This window comes from Pristiophorus japonicus, chromosome 9 (assembly GCF_044704955.1).
Source record: "Pristiophorus japonicus isolate sPriJap1 chromosome 9, sPriJap1.hap1, whole genome shotgun sequence".
Taxonomy (NCBI): Eukaryota; Metazoa; Chordata; class Chondrichthyes; family Pristiophoridae; genus Pristiophorus; species Pristiophorus japonicus.
In genome coordinates this window covers 92,956,460-92,976,657 of record NC_091985.1, presented here as the reverse complement: position 1 = coordinate 92,976,657, position 20,198 = coordinate 92,956,460, and the positions used below count along the sequence as shown (strand labels likewise).

Sequence of the window (20,198 nt, the reverse complement as noted above, 5' to 3'; positions counted from 1 at the left end):
CATCTGGATAGGAATAGTGCAATCAAGCAGACGCAGCATGGATTCATGAAAGGGAAATCATGTTTAACTAAGCTTAACAAGGTTAAGCGAATGGGCTAAGGTTTGGCAGATGGAATACAATGTCGGAAAGTGTGAGGTCATCCACCTTGGGAAAAAAAACAGTAAAAGGGAATATTATTTGAATGGGGAGAAATTACAACATGCTGTGGTGCAGAGGGACCTGGGGGTCCTTGTGCATGAAACTCTTTTTGGAGAAGTACACTAGCTCCTTCGAGCCGGAATTGAACCAGCGACCTAAGGATGACTTTGCTGAATATTCCACTACAGTCCTCCGCTCTACCAACTGAGCTATCGAAGGGAAGCGGCTCCTTGTGCATGAAACTCTTTTTGGAATCCCAAAAGGTTAGTTTGCAGGTGCAGCAGGTAATCAGGAAGGCAAATGGAATGTTGGCCTTCATTGCGAAAGGGATGGAGTACAAAAGCAGGGAGGTGTTGCTGCAACTGTATAAGGTATTGGTAAGGCCGCACCTGGAGTACTGCGTGCAGTTTTGCTTTGGAAGGAGTACAGAGACGATTCACTAGGCTGATTCGAGAAATGAGGGGGTTACCTTATGATGATAGATTGAGTAGACTGGGTCTTTACTCCTTGGAGTTCAGAAGGATGAGGGGTGATCTTATAGAAACATTTAAAATCATGAAAGGGATAGACAAGATAGAGGCAGAGAGGTTGTTTCCATTGGTGGGGGAGACTAGAACTAGGGGGCACAGCCTCAAAATACGGAGGAGCCAATTTAAAACCGAGTTGAGAAAGAATTTCTTCTCCCAGAGGGTTGTGAATCTGTGGAATTCTCTGCCCAAGGAAGCAGTTGAGGCTGGCTCATTGAATGTTTTCAAGTCAAAGATAGATAGATTTTTAAGCAATAAGGGAATTAAGGGTTATGGGGAGAGGGCGGGTAAGTGGAGCTGAGTCCACGACCAGATCAGCCATGATCTTATTGAATGGTGGAGCAGGCTCGAGGGGCTAGATGGCCTACTCCTGTTCCTAGTTCTTATGTTCTTATGTATTACATTGAAAGCTGCACTCCCATGTCCGTTCCTGATTATGCAAGAGCAGCGCCACAGGAGATCTTCGCCTTGTTTGTATATATAGCTGAATTGTGGTATGGCGTCTAGGGTGATACAACTCTGGTTCATGAACGAGGTTGCAAATGCCTTTTCCAATGATTTTTGTTTCGCATTTCCGCTTCAGCGGAAAGGAAAAGGCAGCACTGCTTTTCCATCTTCCTTAGCTCCCCTTCGCAGATCGGGATGGTAAAGTTAGCTCAACTGGTCAGCATTCATAAATGAGGAGAAAAATACATTTTTTTTTACCTAAGCATTTGGATTTTTATTAACATGAATACTAATGAAGTTTATATGGAAAGTTTATCTGCTGATGTTATGTTTTCCGCGCCGTTAGGCGTCACTATTGAACCTTCTTTGTTTTTGTAGCTTGCATTATGCTCGATCTATATAACTTATAAAATGTTACCTTTTCTCAAAAAAATAATGTAAGTTATTATAAATGTAATCTTAGTCACATTAAATAGAAATTCTGAAAATCGCTCGTATATAACCGAATGAAAACGATACAGGATGAAGTATGGCATTTTATAACCGATAAACATTTCAAAACCTTACCATATACATATGAGTACAATACACATATTCCTTTATGTAAATGGCGAGCATCACTCCATCCTTTCCTGATCTATAAAAATGCCCCATCATCGCGGACTTATTTTTCTATGTGAATCTCCCGCAGAGCAAGACGGCGGAGCGATACATCTTGGGAGGGGTGAGGCGGATTGATCTGAAAGTCTCGGGCCTTGGGATCGTTGACTGAATGAGGAGAGCTCGTGCAGGGCGGTGACGCGGCTCGGTGAGTGACGTTCCACGGCCGTTAGTCGGCTCGTGCTGGAGCTCAGTGCCGCTGAGGAAACGCGTGCGGCAGTCTTCAAAATACCGTTAGAGCTGCAGGCATTTATTTCTGAAACATCAAATATCAATCCTTTCTTATTTTAATTTCATTTTTCTAAAACAAAAGATAGATGATTACTGAGCGTTTTTTTTAATTTTTCCCGGGAAATAAGTATTCCTTTTCCCACATCTATTTTGTGTTAATTTATCAACAGAGGAGACGCAGTGTTGCAAATTATTGAGGTCTGACTGCTTTCCATAGGAATTCGTGTCTGCCGCAGGAAGAAGGCTGTTTTCCTGAAGTGATGTAGACGCAATAATTTAAATCAAAATTTTTGTACCAAAAAATAATTTCGTGACGTCTCGGTTGCATTGCAAATGATCAAGATCCAAGTAAGCCTCGGCTTAAAATGGATACTTTGTGAAATTAACGATCGCTTACACATATGATGCTAAAAGTAGGATACGACGACAGGCAACAGCAGTGGATTTTACAGTTTAAAAGAAACCCTTGATTTTTCGTTGATTGAAAATGGAGAGCGATTTTACTACGCTTCTAGAGCAGTTTATGTCTGATCCCTTGGTAACTTGGGTAAGCACTTCTTGACTGCTTCTTTCAGATCTTCAATTCAGCAATTGTAATCCAAGGTGCAGGTTATGCAAATATTAAATATGTTTGCATTAAAATGTAATTTATTTATTTTCAATCCACACCCCTTTAGGTGAAGACTTTCGGGGCGTTAGCTCCGGCAAATGGAGGAGCACTTTTGGAATACATGGAGTTGGTTGATGGCATCTTTCTCAGTAACATCATGGTTCAAATGTAAGTATACATATGCACACGCATTTTGAAAATTAGTTTTTAAATGTTTGTGTATTTTTCTACATTGCATATTAAAAAATGCATTTAAGATGTGAAACTTGAAGATTTACATATCCAATTGAGATGAATGAATCCCTATGATCTTTGACATCCCTTCGATGAGGCTGGTATTCCGTAGAGAATTCCTAAATTACGTTTCTATGGCAAGATATCCCCTCGGGACCAGGGTGTCGTTTTGCTTTTTTTTGTACTGTTTCTGCGACCCCCCTCCCCCTGGTCCCGCATTCTATGGAGCGATCTGATTTCGAATGGCATATATGCTTAATGGTAACTGAGAAAATCAGATCAAGCTGATGCAGCATTTCATCTCGCTCAGAAGTAAGTGGGTTGATGTTATCATCCGTGAAAGCATAGTACACACGTACTGCTCTAGGATACTGGGTTCTTTGTGGGAGCTAACTTTTTTTAATGCTTTAGTAATTATCATACACGAATATTAATTTTGGAGATGTCCTATTGCTTATTTCCCTTGTAGTATGCTTTAAATATGGGCATTTTGCTGATAACATGAATCTATTTTATAGTGCAACCAGTATAATTTAAAATATAGAGATATACTTTACAGAATTTCTATAAATCTTCTCTCTAAAGCTTATTCATTGAATGTACCATATTTAATCATGACATTTGTAACAGAAAATAGGTATAGATTGTGGATTTTTTTTGGGGGGGAGCATTTATTGTATGTTTTCTTTAAGGTCATCAGTTTTGCACATAATTTATCATTTGGCAAAATTACCTTCATGACAGGTGATACCAGGTTGACTTAAAATACTTAAATAGAAAAAGTTATTTATCCAGAGGGTGGTTAGAATATATAACTTCTGAACAGTCTCTCAATTCTTTTAAAAGAGAATTGTAGTTGTTTGTAAGAGCAATACTAAAGAGTATGGGGAACAAGCAGGAGTTGGTATTAAAATGGGTGGCTTAACTAAAGAAAAACACTTAATGGGCCAAATGGCTTGTTTATATTCTGTAACCTGATTCTGTAAAATATCTCTAGTTCTAAAAGAACAACTGTTTCTGTTTTTTAAGACATAAAGATAACATAGATCTATGGCTTGAGCATCACTGAATATTTTGACAGTTCTGAAACTGGCATAGCTGAATCTCACTGGTGCCACACATTTTCACACTGTCTTGGGTGAAGCAACACTTTGGACCATCACAAAGTGGAATATAATGTAGTTTAACTTTTGAGCTATGTTGAGCAGAAGGATGTTGGGTTGAAGTCATAGGCCCCAAGTTTCCACATGATTTGCTCCTGATTTTTAGGAGCAACTGGTGTAGAACGGAGTATCTTCGAAATCGGAATTCTCGACATTTAGTTTGGTCCAGTTCTAGTCAGTTAGAACAGTTTCACTTTGGAACAGAATTTTATTTTCAAAAGGGGGCGTGTCCAGCCACTTGCTCCTGATTTCAAAGTTTCGTGAGTGAAAACTTACTCCAAACTAACTTAGAATGGAGTAAGTGAAGATTTTTGTACGCTCGAAAAAACCTTGTCTACACTTTAGAAAATCAGGCGTAGGTTACAAATTAGGCGTAGGGAACGAGGTGGGGGGGGGGGGGGAAGGGAAGTCATTAAATTCTACAATCAATCCTTAGTTATACTTATAAAAATATTATCCAAATAAATCCAACCTGAATAAAAATGTATAAGCAAAGAAAAGATTAAATAAACCATGTTCCTACCTGTGTGAAAGTGCTTCAGGCAGGCCTTTCATGTTGGAGATAGGCAGGGGTGTGGCGTCAGTGTCTCGACGGCAGCGGTGGCAAGTTTCGAGCTGAGCTGCAGTGCTTGAGGCAGGCCTTCATTCTCTTCGTGGCTGGCCGCGAAGAAGCAGCACCGGACGGACCCGAGGCCATTCGGCCATGAGATGTCAGTGGCTGGCCGGCAGCCGAAGAATCAGCGAACCGATGTGAGGCCATTCGGCCATGAGATAGCAGCGGCGTCGGTGGCTGGCCGGCAGCCGAAGAATCAACGCAGGACACACTCAGCTCATTAAGGTTCTTGAGGCCATTAGGCCACGCTTTAGGGGCGGCGTCAGTGGCTGGCCGGCAGCCAAAGAATCAGCAACGGACGGACGTGAGGCCATTCGGCCATAGGATATCAGCGGCTGGCCGGCAGCCGAAGATACAGCAGCAGCCTTCGAGCTGTGAGGGGGACTGAGGCCATTTGGACAGGGAGAGGCAGCCACATCGACCATTTTATATTTAAATTTGCAGAATGGGTGCTGCATTGTCAACACCATGTATTATTGCAAAGTTGAATTGGCATTCTTATTTCTCCAAACACACAGTCCTTAATTTGCATGCACCAATGCAGCACCGGTTCTGCAAGTTTAGCAGTGAAAAGCTGAACTCACTGATTTCAGCAGGTGATTTATTCAGCAGTGCTGCTAAAAGCACTCCCTCACACACAGAAATATCAAAAAAAAATTAAATTACAAGCCTTTGCAGGGGTCCAAGAAACAAATCTTCACTTTTTCTGCAGTATTTTTAAAAATGGCCGAGTGCCAATGTTTGTGTGAGACTGCGCGCACGCTCCAACGCGCACGCACAGGGTTGCCGGCCCCACGGAGGCTAATTTAAATTGTACCCGCCCCCTGCTACTTAGAAAATCGGCGCGAGTGTTAGGCTCCGCCCCCTGCTGCGAAGAGCGCGCCGCGCCAAGCAGACATCAGAATATCGGATTTTTTTTTAGGCGCAGTTTTTGGCGCAAAAAACAGGCGCCCAGCTCGGAGGTGCGCCGTTTTCGCCGCGGGACGAAACTTGGGGCCATAGTATCTGTCTGCAGAGAAAGGGAAATGAAGATGGATGATGTTGGATCATAATTCCATGTACCACCCAGCAGGCATCTAAAGATGATGTTGGAAGAGGTGTGGAAACATATCATCCATCTTCTCAGGAGTAAAGGTGTGAGAACTAAAAATATGATGTAGAAAAATACCTAAGGATACCTGGTTGGATGATAAATGACTTTGAAAAGGAAATTGTAAAATAGCATATAACCTTTTATTTTGTGTATCTCAACTGTAGATGTTTGGATTTGACCAGCATTACAATATGCATTTTAAATACAGCAATTAATTGCTAATCTCGGGTTATCTGTATGCAATTTATAATGGCATTGATTAATCAATAAAAAAGTAAATTCTTGTCATACCGTATAGTAATTAGTGTCTTATTGATCACAAAATTACTGACACTTGAAATGCCAGCAAGAAGACTATTATCACTCGGCAAAATTCATTTTTTGGGAGTGGGTTTTTCTGTTTCTATTACTTTAATCAAAAATCAAGTATATGTTTTTAAAAAAAAAAATCAGTTTAAACATGTTGGCTTTATTTCTTAAAATTAACAACCTAAAATAAGTCACAAGAAAGTTATAATCAACTCAATGGACAAACAATGTATATATGCTGCAGAAACTACATTTATTAGTGTACTTAAGTCATTTTCTGAGGTTAGACATAAGTGCTGCTGATTACACATACTTCTCTATTGGTGTTTGGTACTTGTAATGCCAGAAGTTAATGCTGCCCATTAAAAATATTGCCCTTTCCAGTTAGAAAATGCAGTAATTTATTCATTTTTAGGGGATTGCTAGCAGTGGCTGTGTATTAATTCTTTTTTTCCTTTGGTCTCCATATAATTTTTTTGTGTTCTTTAGTGTAATCGCTTTCTGATTTTGTTCTGCTTGTGTGTCACTATGGATCACTCGGTAGCTTATTTGCCTCAAAGTCTGCAGCTCCACTCCAAGACCTGAGTACATAAAAATAGGCTGACACTCCTGTGCAAATATATTGTATCCTTACTCAATGGCACAAAACCCACACGAGGCACATTCTATGACCTGAACCTTTATTCACAGGACCAAGAAGTGATGACCCTGCGTGGGACCTCCCTTTATATACCTGGATGACCAGATAAGGAGTGGTCAAGGTGTGCATTGCTTAAGTATATACAGTATTGCAGTGGTGTTACATAGAGGTTACATACATGACATCACCCCCCCCCCCCCCCCCCCAAGTCTTATTGGGATCATAGGTTAAGTCTTTCAGGTGGTCTACGCTCCCTCGTGGAGCGCCGCAGTTGGGGCTCTGGTTGTTGAGCCTTGGCGTGAGTGTCTGTCACCTGTGGTGAGTCCGGGCTGACCGCTGGGACTGTGCATGCTGCTGAATGTTCTTGTTGCTTGTTCACTGGCGGTGGTGTGAGCACCATCCCATGATCTTCCTCGGGTTCCTCAGTGTCCATGCTGAACCTTTTCTTTTTACTTGGTCTAGATGCTTACGGCATATCTGCCCATTGTTAAGTTTAACCACGATGACCCTGTTACCCTCTTTGTCTATTACAGTACCCTCAAGCCATTTGGGCCCCAAGGCGTGATTGAGGACAAATACGGGGTCATTTATTTCTATACATCTCCCCCTTGAATTTCCGTCATGGTACTCGTTTTGGGACTGGCGCTTGCCCTCAACTATGTCGGTCAGGACTGGGTGAATGAGGGACAACCGAGTTTTGAGTGTTCGTTTCATAAGTAGCTCAGCGGGTGGGACCCCAGTGAGCGAGCGCAGTTGGGACCTATAGGCCAGCAGGAGGCGCGATAGGGGGCATTGAAGGGAGGGTCCTTGAATCCTGAGCATGCCTTGTTTAATGATTTGGACCGCATGTTCTGCCTGGCCATTGGAGGCCGGCTTGAACGGTGCTGTCCTGACAAGGTGGTTGCCATTGCCCGACATGAACTCCCGGAATTCGTAGCTTGTGAAACACGGGCCATTATCGCTAACAAGGATGTCCGGCAAACCGTGGGTTGCAAAGACCGCACTTAGACTCTCCACAGTGGTGGATGTCGTGCACGAATTCAAAATGATGCACTCGATCCATTTCGAGTACGCATCTACCACAATGAGAAACACTTTTCCCATGAACGGGCCTGCGAAGTCTACATGAATACGTGACCATGGGCTGGTGGGCCAGGGCCACGGGCTGAGCGGGGCATCCCTGGGGGCATTACCCAGCTGGGCACACGTCTTACACCTGCGAACACAGTGTTCCAGGTCTGCATCAATTCCAGGCCACCAAACGTGTGACCGGGCAATGGCCTTCATCAGCACGATGCCTGGATGCTTGCTGTGGAGTTCCCTGATGAATGCCTCCCTGCCCCTCTGGGGCATGACTACCCGACTGCCCCATAGTAGGCAGTCAGCTTGGATGGAGAGCTCATCCATCCGCCTGTGAAACGGTCTGACCTCTTCAGGGCATGCTCCCTGTGCGGGCGCCCAATCCCCAGTCAGGACGCATTTCTTAATCAGAGATAGGAGGGGATCTCTGTTTGTCCAGATTTTGATCTGGCGGGCTGTGATAGGGGAGCCTGCGCTGTCAAAGGCATCAATGGCCATAACCATCTCGGTGCTTTGTTCCACTGCCCCCTCGGTGGTGGCCAGTGGAAGCCTGCTGAGCGCATCAGCGCAATTTTCGGTGCCAGGCCGGTGCCGGGTGGAGTAGTCATAAGCAGCCAGCGTGAGAGCCCATCGCTGTATGCGAGCTGACGCGTTGGCATTGACAGCCTTGCAGTCTGACAACAGGGATGTTAATGGCTTGTGGTCCGTTTCTAATTCGAACTTCCTGCCAAAAAGGTACTGATGCATTTTTTTTTACCCCGTAGACACATGCAAGTGCCTCCTTCTCAACCATCCCATATCCCTGTTCTGCTTGAGAGAGCGACCTGGAAGCATAAGCCACAGGTTGTAGTTGGCCCTCGGCATTACTCTGCTGCAACACGCACCCAACCCCATAGGATGATGCATCACATGTCAGAACCAATTTCTTACAGGGGTCGTACAGGGTCAGGGGAAGTCATAACGGGGAACAAAGAAATGGCAGACCAATTGAACAAGTACTTTGGTTCAGTATTCACTAAGGAGGACACAAACAACCTTCCGGATATAAAAGTGGTCAGAGGGTCTATTAAGGAGGAGGAACTGAGGGAAATCTTTATTAGTCGGGAAATTGTGTTGGGGAAATTGATGGGATTGAAGGCCGATAAATCCCCAGGGCCTGATCGACTGCATCCCAGAGTACTTAAGGAGGTGGCCTTGGAAATAGCGGATGCATTGACAGTCATTTTCCAACATTCCATTGACTCTGGATCAGTTCCTATCGAGTGGAGGGTAGCCAATGTAACCCCACTTTTTAAAAAAGGAGGGAGAGAGAAAGCAGGGAATTATAGACCGGTCAGCCTGACCTCAGTAGTGGGTAAAATGATGGAATCAATTATTAAGGATGTCATAGCAGCGCATTTGGAAAATGGTGACATGATAGGTCCAAGTCAGCATGGATTTGTAAAAGGGAGATCATGCTTGACAAATCTTCTGGAATTTTTTGAGGATGTTTCCAATAAAGTGGACAAAGGAGTACCAGTTGATGTGGTATATTTGGACTTTCAGAAGGCTTTCGACAAGGTCCCACACAGGAGATTAATGTGCAAAGTTAAAGCACATGGGATTGGGGGTAGTGTGCTGACGTGGATTGAGAACTGGTTGTCAGACAGGAAGCAAAGAGTAGGAGTAAATGGGTACTTTTCGGAATGGCAGGCAGTGACTAGTGGGGTACCGCAGGGTTCTGTGCTGGGGCCCCAGCTGTTTACATTGTACATTAATGATTTAGACGAGGGGATTAAATGTAGTATCTCCAAATTTGCGGATGACACTAAGTTGGGTGGCAGTGTGAGCTGCGAGGAGGATGCTATGAGGCTACAGAGTGACTTGGATAGGTTAGGTGAGTGGGCAAATGCGTGGCAGATGAAGTATAATGTGGATAAATGTGAGGTTATCCACTTTGGTGGTAAAAACAGAGAGACAGACTATTATCTGAATGGTGACAGATTAGGAAAAGGGAAGGTGCAACGAGACCTGGGTGTCATGGTACATCAGTCATTGAAGGTTGGCATGCAGGTACAGCAGGCGGTTAAGAAAGCAAATGGCATGTTGGCCTTCATAGCGAGGGGATTTGAGTACAGGGGCAGGGATGTGTTGCTGCAGTTGTACAGGGCCTTGGTGAGGCCACACCTGGAGTATTGTGTACAGTTTTGGTCTCCTAACTTGAGGAAGGACATACTTGCTGTTGAGGGAGTGCAGCGAAGATTCACCAGACTGATTCCCGGGATGGTGGGACTGACCTATCAAGAAAGACTGAATCAACTGGGCTTGTATTCACTGGAGTTCAGAAGAGTGAGAGGGGACCTCATAGAAACGTTTAAAATTCTGACGGGTTTGGACAGGTTGGATGCAGGAAGAATGTTCCCAATGTTGGGGAAGTCCAGAACCAGGGGTCACAGTCTAAGGATAAGGGGTAAGCCATTTAGGACCGAGATAAGGAGAAACTTCTTCACCCAGAGAGTGGTGAACCTGTGGAATTCTCTACCACAGGAAGTAGTTGAGGCCAATTCACTAAATATATTCAAAAGGGAGTTAGATGAAGTCCTTACTACTCGGGGGATCAAGGGGTATGGCGTGAAAGCAGGAAGTGGGTACTGAAGTTTCATGTTCAGCCATGAACTCGTTGAATGGCGGTGCAGGCTAGAAGGGCTGAATGGCCTGCTCCTGCACCTATTTTCTATGTTTCTATGTTTCTAATAACTTATTTGAACAAAGTAGATTCCGCACCCTATTGAAAGCCCATTCTTGACAGTCCCCCAAAGCCAATCACAACCCTTACGCAGAAGCACGTGACGCGGCTCCAACAACGTGCTTAAGTTCGGCAGAAAGTTCCCGAAATAGAGTCCCAGAAATGAACGCAACTCCGATGTGTTGCCGGGTCTGGGCACTCGTCGAATCGCCTCTGTTTTGGAATCGGTGGGCTGAATCCTATCTGCAGCAATCCTCCTGCCCAGGAACTCAACCTCAGGAGCCAAAAACACACATTTAGACTTCTTGAGTTGCAGGCCTTCCCGGTCCGGTCACCATAGCACCTCCTCCAGGTTGTGGAGGTGTTCCTCGGTGTTACAACCCGTGATGAGGATGTCGTCCTGAAATACGATTGTTCCAGGAATGGATTTAAGCAGGCTTTCCATGTTTCTTTGAAAAATCGTGGCCGCTGACCGAATGCCAAACGGACACCTGTTATAAACTAACAGTCCCTTGTGCGTAGTGATGGTGGTCAGTAGTTTAGATTTGTCGGCCAGTTCTTGGGTTATGTAGGCTGAAGTGAGATCCAACTTGGTAAACAGCTTGCCGCCTGCCAGCGTGGCGAAAAGATCCTCCGCTCTCGGGAGCGGGTATTGGCCTTGTAGTCGGGACGGGAACGATGGGGCTCGCCCAGTCGCTGAATTCAACGGGCGAGATGATGCCCTCTCTCAGCAAACGGTACAGTTTGCGCTCCATTTTCTCCCGCATCACATACGGCACCGCTCTGGCTTTGTGGTGCACTGGTCTGGCGTCCTGGGTGATGCGTATCACTACTTTGGTACCTTTGAACGTCCCGACGCCAGGTTGGAATAGTGACTCAAATTGTTGTAGGACTTGTGAGCACGAACTTCGTTCCACAGATGACATTGCGTGCGCATCCCCCCCATTTCCAGTTCATCTCAGCTAACCAGCTCCTCATCAACACTGCGGGACCATTGCCCGGGACAATCCAGAGCGGCAGCCGGTTCACTGATCCATTGTGTGTGACCACCAACATTGCACTGCCTAGTACTGGAACGATTTCTTTGGTATACGTCCGTAGTTGTATCTCAATGCGTTCTAGTTTGGGTCTACTGGCTTAGAAACATAGGAACGTAGGAGGTCGTTCATCTCCTCGAGCCTCATCTGCCATTCAATTAGATCATGGCTGATCTGTATTTCGAATTGTTGAACGCTCATGAATGACTGGCTGGCTCCCGTGTCCAGCTCCATGCGTACAGGGATGCCGTTTAATAAAACCTTCATCATTGGTGGCGTTTTGGTATATGAGCTGTGAATGTTTGCCACATGAATCCGCTGAACTTCAGCGTCCATTGATTTGCCCCAAGAGTCATCCTGCCTCACAGATCCCTCTTCTGGTCCATCCGCCTCGTAAATTAGCCTGGTTACAGGCTTCCTGCACATTCGAGCTAAATGGCCACTGAGGTTGCAATTTCTGCAGACAAATTGTTGAAACCTGCACGTCCTGGCAGAGTGTTTGCCCCCACACTTCCAGCATGAGCTGAGATTCCCATTGTTGTGAACAAAGGAGCTATGACCCGGCATTCCTCGCTGATTGTTCCTTTGACTGCTCTTGAATACCATATTGTTGGGTGTCAATGGCCCCATCCCGGACAGCATTGTCCACTGTGATGGCGTAAATGTCCGTTCAGCCTGCCATTGTCTCTGTTGAAAACCTACTCTGGGATCTATTGCTGCCTGGGGTGTGTCGAACTACCCTTGCCTGCCTGCGGGGCTCTGAGTCGCGTTTATGATATTGACTCCCTGATCCCCCGCCGCGTTGGAGGCAGAATTGCGCGCGTATATTATTCTGGTTTCCTCCTCGCCCGCCATGAAAGTCTGAGCCATCAACGCCGCCGCTTCCAAAGTCAAGTCCTTGGTCTCAATTAACTTTCGGAAAATCCCCGCGTGACCGATGCCCTCAATGAAGAAGTCCCTTAACATCTCCCTGCAGGCGTCTGTGAACTTAGAGGCTGGCCAAACGGCGGGGGTCCGCAACGAAGTCCGGTATGCTCTGTCCTTCACGATGTCGGTGGGTATAGAACCTGTGTTGGGCCATGTGTATGCTGCTTGCCGGTTTGAGGTGCTCACCGATTAGTTTGCTGAGCTCTTCAAAGGTTTTGTCCGCCAGCTTTTTGGGTGCTAGCAGGTCCTTGATGAGCGCGTAAGTCTTAGGTCCGCAGCTGGTCAGCAGATGGGCCCTTCGCTTGTCGACCGCTGCATCTCCCAGCCATTCTTTTGTGACAAAGCTTTGCTGGAGCCTCTGAATGAAATCGCCCCAGTCCTCACCAACACAGTACCTACTGTTCCTCTGTGCTACAGGTGGCCATTCTCGTGGGTCGTTGATTCCCGTTTCTCGTCGCCAATGTAGTATCCTTACTCAATGGTACAAAACCCACACGAGGCACATTCTATGGACAAGATCACTCTATGATCTGAACCTTTATTCACAGGATCAAGAAGTGATGACCCTGCGTGGGACCTCCCTTTATATACCTGGATGACCAGGTAAGGAGTGTGTCTCCCACAAGTTCACCCCCTGTAGTCAAGGTGTGCATTGCTTAAGTATATACAGTATTGCAGTGGTGTTACATAGAGGTTACATACATGACATATATGATGCAGAATAACTTGTGTATATAATGTGTTCTGAAATCTCAGAATTTCAAATTTCTTAGGGCCTCATTTTAATATCTCACCCATCAGCCTGTTCCTACAGTTCATTTGGATGTTAAACATTTCATTGCACTCTTCAAAAAGCTAAAATATCTTGGCCAACATTCCATTCTCAACCAGTTGATTAACTGGTTACTCATGTAGTTCATGTTTGTGAGATTTTGTTACGTGCTATTTGGCTACTGAGTTTGTCGACTTAACAATTGCTCAACTTCTAAAAGTAATTAATTGTATGCATTTTCTTTAAAAAAGAAGCATAAGGTTTCCCTAGTATTTGGATAGAGAGAGATATATTACGGACACCCAACATAGCTTCATGAAAAGGAGGTCATGTCTTACAAATCTAATTGTTTTTTTTGAAGCAGTTACAAAGATGGTGGATGAGGGAAGTCCAGTTGACATTGTTTACTTAAACTTCCAAAAAGCTTCTGATAAGATACTGCACAAGAGGCTTTTCTATAAGATCGAAGCCTCTGGTATTAGTGGTAATATATTGAGCTGGATTGAGAACTGGCCGGCAGGATGTAGGCAGAAAGTAGTTTTGGATGGATTTGGATCAGTTTGAAGACTGGTCACCAGTGGTGTCCCGCAGGGATCAGTGTTGGGACCATTGTTGCTCTTTATTATTTTTATTAATGGTCTGAATGTAGGTGTTGGGGCACAATCTGCAAATTTGCAGATGATACCAGATCTGTGGGAGTATTAGGACTGTAGATGATGCTCGTCTGCTTCAGGCAGATCTTAATGTGTTGGGAGTTTGAGCTCATGACTGGAAAACTATATATAACTTAGATAAGTGCAGCGTTATGCATGTGAGCAAAGCAAATACTCAACATTCTTCTGAGAAAGGCATTAAAGAAGATGGAGATGGAAAGAGATTTGGGCATTCTAGTGCATAATCCTTAAAGCAATGCCATGAAGCGAACGCTAGATCAAATAGGACAGTTGAGTACAAGACAAGGCATAGTACTTTGTCCTTATGCAAGACCCTAGTCAGGCTGCACTTGGAATACTATGTCCAGTTTTGGTCTTCTCACATGTTGGGTGATATTGAGGCTTTGGAAAGGGTGCAGAAGAAGGCCACCATACTAATTCCCAGTTTAAAGCATCTTGGTTACCAAGATAGGCTAAATGAGTTACGACTCTGCACTTTAGAGAAGTGCAGATTTAGAGGTGATCTGATTGAGGCTTATAAGATAATGAAGGGAATAGATTGTGTTCCAGCTGACTTTGTTTTAATTAAATAGTTTAGGGAGGACGCCACAAATTTAAGTTGTATAAGGCTAGATCTAGGTTAGATGTCAAGAGGTGGTTCCTTTCCCAGAGAATAGTGGACCTCCTGGAACAAGCCGCAGACTCGTGTGATGGATGCTGATTCGTTGAATTCTTTCAAGTGAGAGCCGGATCTGTTTCTGGCTGGGGCAGAGATCACCTCTTAGAGAAGGTAGGTACTGCAAGCAATTCAGGGCCAGAGTGATCTCCTGGACTAGTTTCTATTGCCTATGAGGATTGGAGAGGAATTTCCCAGATTTTTTTCCCCCCTAAATTGGCCTGGGTTTTAATCTTTTTTTGCCTCTCCTAGGAGAACACATAGTTCGGGTGGGGTGGAGTGTATATGTTGTGATACACAAGGTATCGCAATTGTGTGGGACAGGCTCGATGGACCAGATGGTCTTTACTTGTCCGTCATTGTTCGTGCCATAGTTCACACCAAATAATCTAAGGAAAGTGTCCCCTTTTTAGAGGGCCACAACGAATAGAAACCCAAATCATTAAAAAAAACAAAGGAAACTTAACACATTAAATAATGGTTCCACCTCTGTAGCAAGAGTTTCTATAGGTATATAAAAAGGAAAAGAGTGGCTACAGTAAATGTTGGTCCCTTCGAGGAAGAGACCGGGGAATTAGTAATGTGGAACATGGAGATGGCAGAAACTCTAAACAAATATTTTTTATCAGTCTTTATGGTAGAGGGCACTAACAATATTCCGACAGTGGATAGTCAAGGATCCATGGCGGGGGGAGGAACTTAACACAATCACAATGACTAAGGAGATGGTACTCAGTAAGATAATGGGACTAAAGGCGGATAAATTCCCTGGACCTGAAGGCTTGCATCCTAAGGTCTTAAGAGAAGTAACGGCAGGGATAGTGGATGCATTGGTAGTAATGTACCAAAATTCTCTGAATTCTGGGGAGGTCCCAGCAGATTGGAAAACTGCAAATGTAATGCTCCTATTTAAAAAAAGGAGGCAGACAAAAAGCAGGAAACTAGACCAATTAGCCTAACATCTGTGGTTGGGAAGATGTTGAAGTCCATTATTAAAGAAGCATTAGCAGGACATTTGGAAAAGCAAAATTCGGTCAGGCAGAGTCAGCATGGATTTATGAAAGGGAAGTCATGTTTGACAAATTTGCTGGAGTTCTTTGAGGATGTACCAAGCAGGGTGGATAAAGGGGAACCAGTGGGTGTGGTGTATTTGGACTTCCAGCAGGCATTTCACAAGGTGCCACATAAAAAGTTACTGCACAAGATAAAAGTTCACAGGGTTGGGGGTAATATATAAGCATGGATAGAGGATTGGCTAACTAACAGAAAACAGAGAGTAGGAATAAATGGTTCATTCTCAGGTTGTCAATCAGTAACCAGTGGGGTGCCGCAGGGATCAGTGCTGGGACCCCAACTATTTACAATCTATATTAACTTGGAGGAAGGGACCGAGTGCAACGTAGCCAAGTTTGCTGATGATCCAAAGATGGGAGGAAAAGCAATGTGTGAGGAGGACACAAAAAATCTGCAAAAGGACATAGACAGGCTAAGTGAGTGGGCAAAAATTTGGCAGATGGAGTATAATGTTGGAAAGTGTGAGGTCATGCACTTTGGCAGAAAAAAATCAAAGAGAAAGTTATTGGCCCTGAAATTCCGATGTCCCAGGTCCGTGCAAAGTTTCTACGGACCCAGGAAGGCATTGGAAAAGCCGGGCTTCAGCACGCAATGCGCATGCGCTGAAAACTGGCGTTTCTGGCTTGACAGATCTCGCGCATATCAGGAGCGAGAACACTTGCAGGGCAAGATTTCTGATATTTACGAATATCTTGCTCTGCAAATGTCCTTTAAAATCTTGCGCCTGAAAAAGCAGGCGTGTAGCCTACTTTTACAGGCGCAAGTGTTTAAAAATACACAAACATCTTAAAATAAAGTTATAAAAACACATTTTATTTTTAAAAACCTTCCCCACTACGCTAAGTTTATTTTGAGGCTTAATATAAAAGACTTTTTAAAAAGTCGGGAAAATATATTTTTTATAAGAACTTTAATTTCTTAAAGTACCGAAAATACTGGGGGACCGAGGGTCTAGCAAGAAGGAGGAACTGAGGGAAATCCTTATTAGTCAGGAAATGGTGTTGGGGAAATTGATGGGATTGAAGGCCGATAAATCCCCAGGGCCTTTTAATCTGCATCCCGGAGTACTTAAGGAAGTGGCCCTAGAAATAGTAGATGCATTGGTGGTCATTTTCCAACATTCCATGGACTCTGGATCAGTTCCTATGGATTGGAGGGTAGCTAATGTAAAAAAGGAGGGCGAGAGAAAACAGGGAATTATAGACCGCTTAACCTGACATCGGTAGTGGGGAAAATGCTGGAATCAATTATTAAAGATGTAACATTTGGAAAGCAGTGACAGGATCGTTCCAAGTTAGCATGGATTTATGAAAGGGAAATCATGCTTGACACATCTTGAGAATGTAACTAGTAGAGTGGATAAGGGCAAACCAGTGGATGTGGTGTCTTTGGACTTTCAAAAGGCTTTTGACAAGGTCCCACACAACATAGAAACATAGAAAATAGGTGCAGGAGTAGACCTTTCGGCTGCACCGCCATTCAATGAGTTCATGGCTGAACATGCAACTTTAATACCCCATTCCTGCTTTCTCTCCATGTAAATGTAGATTCTTTTCACTCAATCTGGTTCAGTGAAATTACTGAGTCGAATACCGATTGTGCTTTCAACAAAGCAGTCTTTATTCACCGGCCGGCGAGACTTATCAGTCAGAAGGTATACTCTCTCGATAGAGCGTACACACTTCCTACGGATAAGCGAAGTTACATCGTAAAGCGACAACAGTTATACATTTTTGAAAATGGATAACAAGATACAATTAGATTGATATTCTAATTCAGCTTTTCCCTTTTGATTCTTCCTTTCCTTTGTCCACTCATTAGTCAATATCTATATGGGCTGTTTTTACGAAAGCTCAGGCATTGCCTCTAAATGTTACAACTTTACTGGCGTGACTACTAACTGAAACCTTGCAATTCTGCTGATGTTGTATTTCCATTTATCCATATATCCATTTCATGTTACAATTTATATTGGCAGGATTAGTAATTTAAAACCTTGAGAAAGCCTGTTAATTGTGCTGATGTTGTATTATTTGCAATCTGACATTCTCTTAGTTATTTTTCCATGGCTTATACATTTTCATATATCCAGTTCACTTTACTGTCTTTAATTCCATATATCCCGTTCATATATCCACAGCCATACCCCTTGATCCCCCTAGTAGTAAGGACTTCATCTAGCTCCTTTTTGAATATATTTAGTGAATTGGCCTCAACAACTTTCTGTGGTAGAGAATTCCACAGGTTCACCACTCTCTGGGTGAAGAAGTTTCTCCTCATCTCAGTCCTAAATGGCTTACCCCTTATCCTTAGACTGTGACACCTGGTTCTGGACTTCCCCAACATTGGGAACATTCTTCCTGCATCTAACCTGTCGAAACTCATCAGAATTTTAAACGTTTCTATGAGATCCCCTCTCATTCTTCTGAACTCCAGTGAATACAAGCCCAATTGATCCAGTCTTTCTTGATATGTCAGTCCCGCCATCCCGGGAATCAGTCTGGTGAACCTTCGCTGCACTCCCTCAATAGCAAGAATGTCCTTCCTCAAGTTAGGAGACCAAAACTGTACACAATACTCCAGGTGTGACCTCACCAAGGCCCTGTACAACTGTAGCAACACCTCCCTGCCCCTGTACTCAAATCCCCTCGCTATGAAGGCCAACATGCCATTTGTTTTCTTAACCGCTTGCTGTACCTGCATGCCAACCTTCAATGACTGATGTACCATGACACCCAGGTCTTGTTGCACCTCCCCTTTTCCTAATCTGTCACCATTCAGATAATAGTCTGTCTCTCTGTTTTTACCACCAAAATGGATAACCTCACATTTATCCACATGATACTTCATCTGCCATGCATTTGCCCACTCACCTAACCTATCCAAGTCGCTCTGCAGCCTCATAGCATCCTCCTCGCAGCTCACACTGCCACCCAACTTAGTGTCATCCGCAAATTTGGAGATACTACATTTAATCCCCTCGTCTAAATCAAGAATGTACAATGTAAACAGCTGGGGCTCCAGCACAGAACCTTGCGGTACCCCACTAGTCACTGCTGCCATTCTGAAAAGTACCCATTCACTCCTACTCTTTGCTTCCTGTCTGCCAATCAATTCTCCATCCACGTCAGCACACTACCCCCAATCCCATGTGCTTTAACTTTGCACATTAATCTCTTTTGTGGGACCTTGTCGAAAGCCTTCTGAAAGTCCAAATACACCACATCAACTGGTTCTCCCTTGTCCACTCTACTGGAAACATCCTCAAAAAATTCCAGAAGATTTGTCAAGCATGATACCCCTTTCACAAATCCATGCTGACTTGGACCTACCATGTCACCTCTTTCCAAATGCGCTGCTATGACATCCTTAATAATTGATTCCATCATTTTACCACTAGCGATGTCAGGCTGACCGGTCTATAATTCCCTGTTTTCTCTCCCTCCTTTTTTTAAAAAGTGGGGTTACATTGGCTACCCTCCACTCCATAGGAACTGATCCAGAGATTAGTGTGCAAAATTAAGGCACATGGGATTGGGGTAATGTATTGAGATGGATAGAGAACTGGTTGGCAGACAGGAAGTAAAGAGTGGGAATAAATGGGCCCTTTTCAAAATGGCAGGCAGTGACTATTGGGGTACCGCAAGGTTCAGTGCTGGGAACGCAGCTATTTACAATATAAATGATTTAGACGAAGGAATTGAATGTAATATCTTCAAATTTGCAGATGACACTAAGCTGGGTGGCAGTGTGAGCTGTGAGGAGGATGCTAAAAGGCTGCAGGGTGTCTTGGACAGGTTAGATGAGTGGGCAAATGCGTGGCAGATGCAGTATAATGTGGATAAGTGTGAGGTTATCCACTTTGGTAGCAAAAACAGGAAGGCAGATTATTATCTGAATGGTGACAGATTAGTAAAAGGGGAGCTGCAACGAGACCTGGTTGGCATGGTACATCAATCATTGAAAGTAGGCTCTCACCTGCATCAACACGCATAAGGGCCTTTTTGCTTATAACGGATGTCTGTTTGGAATCCGATCAGCGGCGGCGATATTCCAGAGAACATGGAAAGTTTACTGAAGTCGGTCCCGCACACCGTGGTCTTCCAGGACGACATCTTGATCACAGATCGGAACACAGTCGACCACCTGCAGAATCTGGAGGAGGTTCTTGGTCGACTCAACCGTGTGGGGCTCAGGCTAAAACGCTCGAAGTGCGTTTTCCTGGCGCCTGAAGTGAAGTCCTTGGGAAGGAGGATTGCGGCAGACGGCATCAGGCCCACCAACGCGAAGACTGAGGCAATCGAGAATGCACCAAGGCCACAGAACGTGACAGAGCTGCGGTCGTTTCTGGGACTCTTGAACTACTTTGGTAACTTCTTACCAGGTCTCAGCACACTGCTAGAACCACTACATGTCTTACTATGAAAAGGGGGCGAATGGGTTTGGGGCAAAAGCCAAGAAAATGTTTTTGTAAAAGCGAGAAAATTGTTATGCTCAAAACAAATTGCTTGTGTTGTATGATCCATGTAAGCATTTGGTACTAGCATGTGATGCGGCATCATATGGCGTCGGGTGTGTATTGCAACAA

The 20,198-nt window shown here is 44.3% G+C and overlaps 1 protein-coding gene and 1 non-coding gene across 10 annotated transcripts in view; one reads left to right on the top strand and one right to left on the bottom strand.

The window, feature by feature from the left end:
- Positions 1-266: 266 nt before the first annotated feature.
- On the bottom strand, positions 267-358 carry trnay-gua (transfer RNA tyrosine (anticodon GUA)). The gene is given in 2 exon segments: positions 267-302; positions 322-358. It is a non-coding gene; the product is annotated as a tRNA-Tyr (tRNA).
- A 1,607-nt stretch (positions 359-1,965) lies between these two features.
- Positions 1,966-20,198, top strand: part of LOC139273137 (girdin-like) — a 375,708-nt gene continuing 357,475 nt past the window's right edge. For 8 of the 9 annotated variants that reach the window (XM_070889592.1, XM_070889593.1, XM_070889591.1 and 5 more), the window contains exons 1-2: positions 1,966-2,551; positions 2,682-2,782. In XM_070889592.1, coding sequence (XP_070745693.1) covers positions 2,492-2,551; positions 2,682-2,782 — 161 coding nt within the window. In that variant the 5' untranslated portion in view covers positions 1,966-2,491. Of the gene's footprint in view, positions 2,552-2,681; positions 2,783-6,709; positions 6,788-20,198 lie in introns of those variants that run through there. The other variant, XM_070889588.1, reaches the window with a different exon arrangement.